The sequence below is a fragment of the Pan paniscus genome, chromosome 2 (assembly GCF_029289425.2).
Source record: "Pan paniscus chromosome 2, NHGRI_mPanPan1-v2.0_pri, whole genome shotgun sequence".
Lineage (NCBI taxonomy): Eukaryota > Metazoa > Chordata > Mammalia > Primates > Hominidae > Pan > Pan paniscus.
In genome coordinates this window covers 158,466,057-158,478,080 of record NC_085926.1, presented here as the reverse complement: position 1 = coordinate 158,478,080, position 12,024 = coordinate 158,466,057, and the positions used below count along the sequence as shown (strand labels likewise).

The 12,024-nt window shown below is 35.0% G+C and overlaps 1 protein-coding gene across 2 annotated transcripts in view; it reads left to right on the top strand.

Annotated features, from left to right (window-relative positions):
• KPNA4 (karyopherin subunit alpha 4) overlaps positions 1-12,024 on the top strand; it is a 64,483-nt gene that overhangs the window by 23,035 nt on the left and 29,424 nt on the right. For both annotated transcript variants that reach the window (XM_034957677.2, XM_008956062.7), the window contains 6 exons: positions 5,457-5,501; positions 6,395-6,484; positions 6,602-6,631; positions 6,727-6,779; positions 10,738-10,833; positions 11,352-11,437. In XM_034957677.2, coding sequence (XP_034813568.1) covers positions 5,457-5,501; positions 6,395-6,484; positions 6,602-6,631; positions 6,727-6,779; positions 10,738-10,833; positions 11,352-11,437 — 400 coding nt within the window. The remainder of the gene's footprint in view (positions 1-5,456; positions 5,502-6,394; positions 6,485-6,601; positions 6,632-6,726; positions 6,780-10,737; positions 10,834-11,351; positions 11,438-12,024) is intronic.

Sequence of the window (12,024 nt, the reverse complement as noted above, 5' to 3'; positions counted from 1 at the left end):
GTTCACCATGTAATCGGGTTGAACAACTGTTTTACCTACCAAATGTGTTTGGGTTGTGATGATAATTTGGGTTGAAATCACCAGTAACTCACTTTTCTCTAGAAAGTATAGCTTAGCTTTATGTTATGTGATTGATTTGTCTCCTTGCCTACCTGTTCATTTCTGGCTTCTGATATTCTTCAGCAGATTCCACACATGCCATCTTTCATAGTTCTCTCTTTTTGTACATGCTATATTTTCTACCTGGAATGCCTTTCTCTAAATGGATTGCCGTTCAGTCTTAAAAATTAAGCTTACATGTTATCTTTAGTAATTACCCTCTTTACTGTCAGAGTGCGTTGTGTGCATGTTATTAATACGTGTATTAAATAAGTACAGTCAAGTAACATGTTTAGAATGGTGTTTGGCACTTGCTGTTTGCTAAGTTTGGGCCTTATTACTATTTTACTAAGTTATATTTCTGTATCAGAAGAGTGCTACCTCCTTAAGGGCATAGATATGCAGTGTCTGGTCCATCTTTGTATTTCTAATGCTTGGCAATTAGGTGATTAATAAATGTTTGAATGAATGCTTTCTAGGAGTCTCTAAATTAGTAATACTGTTAACTCATGTTGGGGAGGGAAGGCGTGTGTGTGTGTGTGTGCGTGCGCGTATATAACTTTTAAAAACCGCTTTATTACCTCTCATAAAATTTACCAATTTTAATTGTAGAATTCAATGATATTTAGTAAATTTTCATAGTTATGCAACCATTATCACAATTCAGTTTTAGAATATATCCTAGTCACCACACAGAAGATCTCTAGTGCCTGTACAAATTTTTTAATTCTTATTTTCTTTTTTTTTTGGTAGTGCTGTTACCTAAGTATTAACCTTCCTAAGGTATCAATGAAAGTCAGGCTGGGTGAAATAAAATGAAGGCATTATATTTCTTATCTTTGTATTATTTAGAAAGAATTTTCTTTAACATTTTTCTCTAGTGAGATTGAGTCCTAACTAAATCCTAACTTTGCTCAAGAAAATTTAAAATATCCAAAATTGTACAGTAATTACTATGTCATATTTTAAACTAACAATTTTTAGGGCTTTAAAGAAAAACCATGTGTTGGTAACACTGACTTGAAAATTAGCAGGAATCAAGTAGCCACTAATCGGAAATTAAGGAGCAATTAAGTGGAAAGAAAATACTAGAATCTACACCTCATTAAAGCAGGGAAAGTGTTTAGTCCCTAGTGCTTAATACAGTGATGGATGCATAGTAAATGTTCATTAAATACACAAACTGCATTCCTTTTAAATAGAGCTAGCATTCTGTTTTGACTTGCTTAAAATTTTTTGTCAATTTCTTATACCCTTTTGCCTGAATTTATAATTTTATAACTGTTTGACAAGCAAAGAAATATAAAATACCTGAGTGATCTGCCTAAACTCTACCCACCTCCTCTGAGGAAATAGCAGCAACAGTCCTCAACCTCCCCCACTTACAGTCGTCCTTTATATAGCTCTCTGGCCTATACATAAGGCTTTGGCCAGTTTGTCAGCTTTCTGGAATTCTAATTGACACCACTGCTTACTGCCTCAGTGTAAGTCATGTGAATTCACAACTAATATATTTTCATGTAGTATACAAAGCCTGCTCTTTAAGGACAGGCTTAGAAGTCTTATATATCCCTTTCATGGGGTCCCGAAGAACAACTATTGTTTGGAGTAAAAAACATGCCCAAATGCTGCCAGGCTGTGGTGCACAGGGTGTCTTTCTGCCAGTTCATTCATTCTCTACCTTGGAGAGGAAAAGAAAACTCTTGCTCTATAATAAAGGGATTGTCAAATCTCTTATTTTGCAAAGTTTCTGTGAAAGTGGTAATAGCCTGGTCTTATGTTGTTACTACAGTGCTAAGTTGGTTTGATAAATGCTTTATTAGTAGTTTCAAATTATCAAAAAACCTCCAGACTTTGTTGTAACAAATGAGTATCAAGTAAAAAGAAAATCTTTCGGGTCAGGCGCGGTGGCTCACGCTTGTAATCCCAGCACTTTGGGAGGCCGAGGCGGGTGGATCATGAAGTCAGGAGTTCGAGACCAGCCTGGCTAACACGGTGAAACCCCATCTCTACTAAAAACACAAAAACTTAGCCGGGCGTGGTGGCATGAGCCTGTAGTCCTAGCTACTCAGGAGGCTGAGGCAGGAGAATTGCTTGAACCTGGGAGGCGGAGGTTGCAGTGAGCCGAGATCCCGTTACTGTACTCCAGCCTGGGCGACAAAGTGAGACTCCGTCTCACAAAAAAAAAAAAAAAAAGAAAAGAAAAAGAAAATTTTTTGTAAATCTCCGGATTTAATAAATAAGATGTAATATAATGGGAGAAAATTTTTTGGAGTAAACAAAACATTTATGTAAATATGCAGTATGTAGTTGTTTGGGATTTATTTAATAGTATGCTCTAATGAAAAGAAGTTAAAGCCCATTATACCTTAATCCTGCTACTTTAGATGAAGTGATTGCTAATAAAAACTTTCCTTAGACTGGAAATACCCAGTCCCTCAGAAGTCTACCTTATTTATTTGTTGAACAGTCTTAAGTAATGCATCCTACAGATATTGTTTTCTGTGCCTGAGACATAGATCATAGTTTTTTGTTACTAGAATTGCTTATTGATTTCATATTGTGATATTATGCAAAGCTCATTGTGTTGGTAATAGTACTTTTGCTTTAGTGTGAACCATTGGCTCTCCAATTCACTTGAACTCTGACTTCGAGAAGTGTGGAAAACAATATGGCTTAGTGGTTAAGTGGCTTTGTGTGAGACTGTCTGGGTTGTAATCCTAGCCACCTTTGGACAAACAATCTAACTTCTCTAAGCCTCAGTTTTCTTATTTTTAAAAAGAAATAAAGGGTTGTTTTATTCTTACCTCATAAGGCTATAATGATTATATGAGATAGATGTTAACACTTACCATAGTATTTAGCTAATTATTTTTACTCATTTTGCAGCCTATTTTGTTATTTTAACATTGACTCCTGGTGTTTTAAAAAAATCTATATCTGTACCAAATAAAGTTACATAGTATATTCGAAAGTGATAAATGGTATAGAGATAAATAAGGCAGGGAAGAGAGAGAGAGAGAGAAAGTACCCAAATAGAGAGTTGGCAGATGGTCAGGAAGGGAAAAGCCTTCCCATAGAGGTAAGGAACTGAGCACTGCAGGTAGTAGGGGAAGAGCATTCCAAACTGAGGAAATAGCAGCAGCAGTAATACTAAGCTAACACATACACTGCTGTGTACCAGGGACAGTTTAAGTACTTTACATATTTTAGCTGATTTAATCCTTAACAGCAGTCCTGTAAAGAGGGTGTTTTTACTATCCCAATTTTATAGATAAGGAAACTGAAGTGCAGAGAGCTAGTAAGTAGTATGGCTAAAAAAATTGAACCCAGGCAGTTTGACTTTGGAGTCCATCTTCTGAGAAGTTACTGTATAGTGTATTAGTTAAGGCCTTGCTACAAGAGACTTTCCAGTGTGTTCGAGAAATAGCAGAGTTGGTGTGAGTACAGCAGAATGAATGAAGATAATGGTAGGAGCTAAGGTCCAAGCAGTGGTATTTGGGGAAGGAATGAGGTGGGAAGATTTGACTTGACGTAAGCCACTGTAAAGACTGGGCTTTTAAGTCCGAAGTGGAGCGTGTGAGAGTCTTTGGATATTTTTGAACAGGAGGATGATATGATCTGACTTTTTACAAAATATTTTTTACTGATTCCTTGGACCTTTCCTTCCTTGGAGTCTATGGGTAGAATTCAGGAGGGCCCCTGGAATTTAGAAGAAATTACATCTTTATTTTCACTAACTTATAACTGAAGCAGTGTTTCCTTCACTCAATGTAGCCAGTTAACCATAGTAATATTAGAATTACCTGTGACTGTTACCACCAATAAAAATCACCTCTTTGTTGCATTTATGGTCGTCATTACTTTGAAATTATAGTAGTTATTAGACCCACTGCTAGATCCCATTTAATGTGATAATAAAGAAGCACTTACATTACACTTTTTTTTACATTTATGTATCAAGATAGTTTCCTTTGTAACTAAATATGTGTATGTATATACATATATATACATATATACACATATATACACACACATATATACATATATATACATACACACACACACACACACACATATATATATATAGTGTGTGTGTGTGTATTTAAAAATACTATCTGAGAAGGTATCCATTGATTATACCAAACTGCCAAAGGAGTCCATGGCACATAAAAATTAAGACTTCCTATGAGGATTACTCTGGTTGCTGTCATTATACTAGACTCTGGAGGAAGACAGAGGGTAAGAGCAGGAGGGCTACATGTTAGGAGACTTTTGCAGTTATCTAGTTGAGAGATAATGGTACGTTGGCCCAGAATAGTAGCAGAGGAGGCAGTGATATGTGTTTGGATTGTATGTCTTGAAGGTTGAACCAACAGGATTTGCTGACAGATTGAATATGTAATGTGAGAGAAAAATAATCAAGGATGGCTCCAAGGTTTTTGGTCTTTGCACCTGCAAGGATGGAGTTGCCATTTGCTGAGATGGCAGGTGGAGTGTATTAAAGATCAAAAGTTCAGTTTTGGATTTAAGTTTGTGATATTTATTAGACATCTAGTATGACTTTCTGAGTTGTTACCGCTACGTAATACACAGTCATTAGAAAGAATAAGGTGAACCTGTATGTAAAAACAGATTGAACTTATATTGTTTCTGAACATTTGAATGTTTTACAGTGAACACACATGCCTGTAGTAAGTAACTTAAAAAATGAGAAAAATATGTTTAAAAGTAAAACAGTGGCCACGGTGTGCCATAGAATAATTGGGTGACCATGAAAAATAATAAAATAGGTCTTTATACACCACCATGGAATATCTCTAAGGTCTATAAACAAAGTAAACCAAAACAAGGTAAAAAACAGAATAGATAGACATGTGTCAGAATCATGGTAAATCTAACAGTGTTTTCTATGAGATAAGGAAATTGTGGGTGAGCAGGAGGGCTCCTTTGGCTTTTTTTCGCTTTTTTTTTTTAAATAGTTGAATTTACTAATCTTGTACATGTGTTATTTTTTGTAATATCATCGGTTCATATGAGGGGTGAGATTATGGGCTCTTTTATTCTTTGTACCTCTGTATTTTTATAAACCTTATGTTATAGTTTTTAAAATTGTGATATAGCCAATATTGTATTAATAATTTCAAAGAGATTTTTCATGTTTTGCAATATGAATGGGAAATGAAGATTGAAAATCATCTACATAGTATGATTTTTATTATGAGTAAGATTTGACTTTATATCCATATGGCTAAAAGAAAAGATTAGAGGTGTATATTGAAATGTTAATAGTGGTTTTCTCTGGATAATGGAATTTGAGGTGATTTTAAAAATATTTTCCTTTAATTTTTTTGTAGACTATGAGAAGACAACGAAATGAAGTTGTAGTTGAATTAAGGAAGGTGAGTCTGATTAATATTGGGTACTTCTAAGCATAATTCTAACAACATTATAGCATTATATACAAGATGCCAAATATATATTATGTTTTTAGGTAAAATGTATAACCTATTGTATAACTAAATTTTATTTACTAAATTTAGTTAAACTTATTAAAATCTCAACTGCTAAGCATTTTTCTTTAGAAAAAGGAGAGATTTTGACTAAATTTGACAGGCTTTTGAAGTTGAAAGGATACAACTTGTTACTTGTTCATTATGCAAAAACAGATATAAAGAACTTAAAGTATAAGTCATTGAGATACAGTTGTATTAAATAGTTCTGCTATTAATGGGCAGTAGTAAGTCCCTGAAAAGAACTTGTTGCAAACTTCAACTTTTAAGTATTATAGTTGAGAATATATTTATAAATTTGCTCCAAGCATTTTAAGTGAAGTTGAAATGGCCCTTGATTTTTGTAAGACATTGTTGGTTTTTGTCTAACTTTGAACTGCCCAACTTCTGCTTTGACTTTGCTTTTAGGTGGTAAAGAGGAGCTCCCAGATCATGTATAAAATGGTTTAGTACTTTTAAATAAATATTTGTGTTTGGTTCTGGCTTAAACTGTACACTATATTTTTTAGTCAAACTTTTGTTTTTGTTTTGTTTTGTTTGTTTTTACATAGTTCACGGTTCATTAAAAATGTAATATTTGGGAACTGGGACTCAAATTAGTGTTGCGTGAGTGGTTAATTCACAGTTTGGTTTAATTTTTTACATTTGAATTTTACTTTTAAAAGGCACTTCATATTTCAGTTTTTAGGCACAGGATTGCCTGAGCTTTGTATCAAAGTATTCAGGTTTTCTTTTTAGCTCAAATTCTCTGTTTGGTTTTTTTTTTTTTTTTTTTTTTTAAGAATAAAAGAGATGAACATCTCTTAAAGAGAAGGAATGTACCACATGAAGATATCTGTGAAGACTCTGATATAGATGGTGATTATAGAGTGGTAAGTCATTGTTATTGTTATTCTGTTAACTTAAAAGTACGAGTGTAAGATTTCACATTAATAAAAGAATTTTAAGGTGACTTTTTAACTGAGTTTTCTCTTTAACTTTTTTCCCAGCAAAATACCTCTCTAGAAGCTATTGTTCAAGTAAGTTGGATTTTTTCCCTCTCTTCATTTGCATTTCTTGTCCTCAACAGCTAATCGTGATATATTTACATCATAAATTATTTTATTTTTCATAGAATGCTTCAAGTGATAACCAAGGAATTCAATTAAGTGCAGTTCAAGCTGCTAGGTAAGTTGAATTTTGAAGACATGTTTAGATTTTACAACTTACACAGGGGTTCTATTTTGAATTTTTACTATTGAGTAGTCCCTGTTAATCAAATTTAACTTGATGACAAACAATAGTAAATAGTAATAGATTAACTAAATTTATTTTTTTAATTCTGTGGTTTAGAATATTAAAATTGGTGACAGTTTTTTAAACAATTTTTATTTTTAGTTGAAAGTGTACACTGAAGCTTTAATATACATAATGCATACAGATGCCAGGGAAAGTTGATTTAACAAATTAATGCCATAGAGTAAGAGAAAAACATTATTTGTAAAGCTTTACCTTTTACTAATGAATAGGTTTAATTTTATAAAGTCAGATTCTTCAGATCCTTACCAGGTATCTTAATTCTTCTCACAATCCTCATATTGATCAAACAATAAATCCAGAATTATAATGTTACTGTGTCAGTGTACATAGACAAGTAGATGTAGATTAAGATTAATGACGGCCGGGCGAGGTGGCTCACACCTGTAATCCCAGCACTTTGGGAGGCCGAGGTGGGCGGATCGTGAGGTCAGAAGTTTGAGACCAGCCTGGCCAACATACTGAAACCCCGTCTCTACTAAAAATACAAAAATTAGCCCAGCATGGTTGTGGGCACCTGTAATTCCAGCTACTCGGGAGGCTGAGGCAGGAGAATCATAACTCCATCTCAAAAAAAAAAGAGATTAATGACTGCATACACTCCCAGTGTCTTTCCAGGTAGGAAATACCAAGTTGTTTGAACATTTCTTTTTTTTTTTTTTTTTTTTCTGAGATGGAGTCTCGCTCTGTCGCCCAGGCTGGGGTCCAGTGGCGCAATCTCGGCTCACTGCAACCTCTGCCTCCCGGGTTCAAGCATTTCTCTGCCTCAGCCTCCCAAGTAGATGGGATTACAGGCACCCGCCACCACGCCTGGCTAATTTTTGTATTTTTAGTAGAGACAGGGTTTCACCATCTTGGCCAGGCTGGTCTTGAACTCCTGACCTTGTGATCCACCTGCCTCAGCCTCCCAAAGTGCTGGGATTACAGGCGTGAACCACCGTACCCTGCCTGTTTTGCACATTTCTATTGTGAAACCTATGCTCTCATATTTTAAGGGAAGAGGCAGAAAAATCTATTACTGAGACCTTTGTATTAATAAATAGGTTGGGGAAGACATGGTTGTATCATAATGCAATTTAGTGGTTGCTTTGTATATTTATGAATATAAGAATAACACCCTATGTTGAGTTTATCAGTAGGAAAGAGACAAGTAAGAAACTGATCCTAGTTATAGAATTTGAAAGTGGAAAAAGTTTGTAGGTCTATCCAATACCTTATCCAGTGCTGCACGAATCTGTTTTATATTTATTAGACTTTTCCAGTATTTGTTTATTCACCTTAAATAACTTAGAACTGATAGGGAAATTATAAAATTACAGTATTGTGTACCAGAGGTAAAATAACTTCTTAGAGAGGAATTCTTTATGTAGGCAGAAAAATCTCAGAACCATTCACATTGCAAAATAGCAAATTAATGTTTATAGGAAGAATGATTAAGAAATCGATTATGCTCACCATTGTCAGAGTTGAATATTGGATAGTTTTGGGACAGTTCTTCTCAACATGCAATCTGCAAGAAAATTAAAGCCCAGTGTACCCTAAGAGGTTTTCAAAGTATGATCTGTGGGTCACTGGGAGATTCCAAGACAATTTCATGGGTATGCAAGAGCAAACTGATTTTCATAATAATTCTAAGACTTTATTTGCCTTTTTTTCACTGTGTTAATGTTTACACTGGTATTGCAAAGCAACTGTGAGTAAAATTGCGGGCTCCTTAATGCAAATCAAGACAGTGGCACCAAACTGGTTTTATATTATATTTTGTAAAAATTATATTATTCACCATTATGTAAAGAATAAAAGACATTTCTCTTCTAAAATATCCTCAGTGAAGTGTAAAAAAATTTTTTTAAATTAAAATTTGACCCTTGATCTCATGAAACCTTGTTTGAGAAGGCTGGGTTAAGACTTCTTCGAAGTGGTTTTTTTTTTTTTTTTTAAATTTCCACTTAATGCTAAGCACTGTGCCATGTGTTGAGGAAATAGCATGTGGTATAATTCTTTCTCTTTAAGAACTTTATAAGCTAATTGGAAAGGCAAAACTGTATTTTAAAAAATAGGGGGCTGGGCGCGGTGGCTTAACGCCTGTAATCCCAGCAGTTTGGGAGGCCGAGGCCAGGGGATCACTTGAGGTCAGGAGTTTGAGACCAGCCTGGCCAGCATGGTGAAACCCCCATCTCTACTAAAAATATAAAAGTTGGCTGGGTGTAGTGTCACATGCCTGTAATCCCAGCTACTTGGGAGGCTGAGGTGGGAGAATTGCTCGAACCTGGGAAGCAGAGGTTGTAGTGAGCCGAGGTGGCACCACTGCACTCCAGCCTGAGTGACAGACTGAGACCCTGTCTCAAAAAAAATAAGTAGTGATAGCACCAAACGTAGGGCTATGCTGTATAAATCCTCTTGAAATTCAAAGATGGTGTTATGTAAAACGTAGAACTTGAAATGGACTTTGAATAGAGTTTGAATACATAGAAGACCGGGCATTTCAAGTGAGGGGTTTAGGATAGGTTCAGTCTTATTTCAGTTGAAATGCTGTGACAGACAACTAACCTATTGTTTAGTTACAGAGAATAAGATTAGTTATAAGATGGAGCCAACTTGTGAAGTAGTTTAAAGCTAGGTGAAGGAGTTTACATTGATAAAGGTAGTAAATAAGCAGCCATCACATAGTTTATATAGGGAAATGATTTGGTTAAGCTTTCATAAACATTGCTTTTATATAGTAATACAGGGTGTTCCAGTGGGTAAAGATATGATTAGGCCACACTGAGGACTTATCAGCTAAACCTGTAGTCCCCCACATGTGAAAATAGACACTAGGTTTTGTTTTTATCTTATAAGCTCCATGAGAGCAGTGATGTGTCTGTCTTTTTTACCTCAGATTCTCTAGCATCTCTCTGGCTGTTTTCCTATCAGTTGCTGTGCTTATTCCATTTCTCTTTAGTAGCTGAGATGAAAATGTTGTTGAACTTTTATGGCCTTTAATTTGGTGTGTAAAGTAGAAGGAAGAATTAGGGACTAATATCAGCTATAACATATTTCAGCAGACTACCTGCTTTTGTCATTTGACTCTATTGTGACCTAGCGTGAATAATTTTGGATATTTTGGTGACCTCTTAATTCCTTTCTTAGCAAGGTAAATGCTATGTTGAAGAAATCTGCCCATTTTTTTCTCTGAACTCAAAATTATGTCCAAAAGTAACATGTATTTTTTAAAAATTAGTTTTCTTTTTATAAGTCACAATCAGGACTTTACTGAGGGAATAATAATGTTGTACCATTAAAAGTAGTAAAGTGGCCAGGCTCCGTGGCTCACGCCGGTAATCCCAGCACTTTGGGAGGCCAAGACGGGTGGATCACCTGAGGTCAGGAGTTCAAGACCAGCCTGGCAAACATGAGGAAACTCCATCTCTACTAAAAATACAAAAATAGCTGGGTGTGGTGGCGCACGCCAGTAATCCCAGCTACTCAGGAGACTGAGGCAGGAGAATCACTGGAACCCAGAAGGCAGAGCTTGCAGTGAGCCAAGACTGTGCCACTGCACTCTAGCCTGGGCAACAGAGTGAGACTCCATCTCAAAAAAAAAAGGTAGTAAAGTGGTTCATATCTACATTCTTATTTTTCTAATTATTTGTCATCTCTATAAATTTAATTTGTATATCTTTTTATAAATTTAGAGAAAAGGTTGCATTATATAAATTGTTAATTTCAGAGAAGGCACTTGTACCAAATATTCAGATTTATGTTAATATTTGTCAAATATGAATTTAAATTTAATCATAATATTGTATGTTATTAAGTTTCACAGGAGTGTTTTTATCTCTTACAGGAAGCTTTTGTCCAGTGATCGAAATCCACCAATTGATGACTTAATAAAATCTGGAATATTGCCCATTTTAGTCCATTGTCTTGAAAGAGATGACAAGTGAGTACATTATTTATTTATTTTTTTAATTTAGAATGTATCCTTTGGAGAAGACAAGACTCTAGTAATTAGTTTGATCTTTAAAGAAAGAAGAAAAGGGCTATGGGATGGAGTTGAAAAGTCAAAGTGAAAAGCAGTGCAAGGTTTGTTAACACCAAGAGATGAAGGTAGTAGCCAAAAAAGGAACTTGAGAATGATAAATTTAACTTTTATGCTTTGAAAATTGGCAAGAACTAGTTTGACCAGATAGGTACTTGAGAAAACTGTTTGGGGAGTAGTATGCAAGTATCTTAAAAAAGATTTCTTACTAAAAATAAGGATGCTGGAGGAGGTTGTATGCTTTTTATACTGAAGAGATGTTTTAAACAGTTGTTGAGGGTTAAAAAATATGCTGGATGGATAGATAACTTTTGAAACAAAATATTTAATGCATTTTAAATGGTAGAAGGAAGAATGGTTAGATATTTGGCCCAATGTAAAAATCCCTGCTGTTTAAAAATACTTGTTTTTTTTTGTAGTCCTTCTTTACAGTTTGAAGCTGCATGGGCTTTGACAAACATTGCATCTGGAACTTCTGAACAAACTCAAGCAGTAGTTCAGTCCAGTAAGTTGGTTATTAATAAACATAATTGTGATTTTTTTTAAAAGAAGTCGGTAAAAAATAGTGATCTTCCCAAAAGACTATGGCAATTTAAATTATAAAATAATAGCTACTATGTAGTTATTGAAATAGGTCAACTTAAGTATGTTACTTTAATCTTCTTATTCTGGTGACTGATGTTTTTTGTATTTCCAAAAATTCGCTTGATTCCTTTCTAAATATGAGAACATTTCCTAATTATAGTAGCAGATTACATTATTATTGTTACACTTTATTTATAGGACATCAGTAGAAATAAAGGAGTTTTTCCTGTTGCCACATTGCCTCAGCCTCTCTTTTTTTGTTTTTGTTTTTTTGTTGTTGTTGTTATTTTTCTTTCTCAGACAAGATCTTACTCTTTTGGCCAGGCTGGAATACAATGGCACAATCTCAGCTCACTGTAGCCTCGGCCTCCCAGGCTCAAGAGACCCTTCCGCATCAGTCCACCAAGTAGCTGGGACTACAGGCATGTGCCACTGTGCCTAGCTAATTTTTGTGTTTTTTGTAGAGACAGGGTTTCACCATGTTGCCCAGGCTGGTCTCTAACTCTG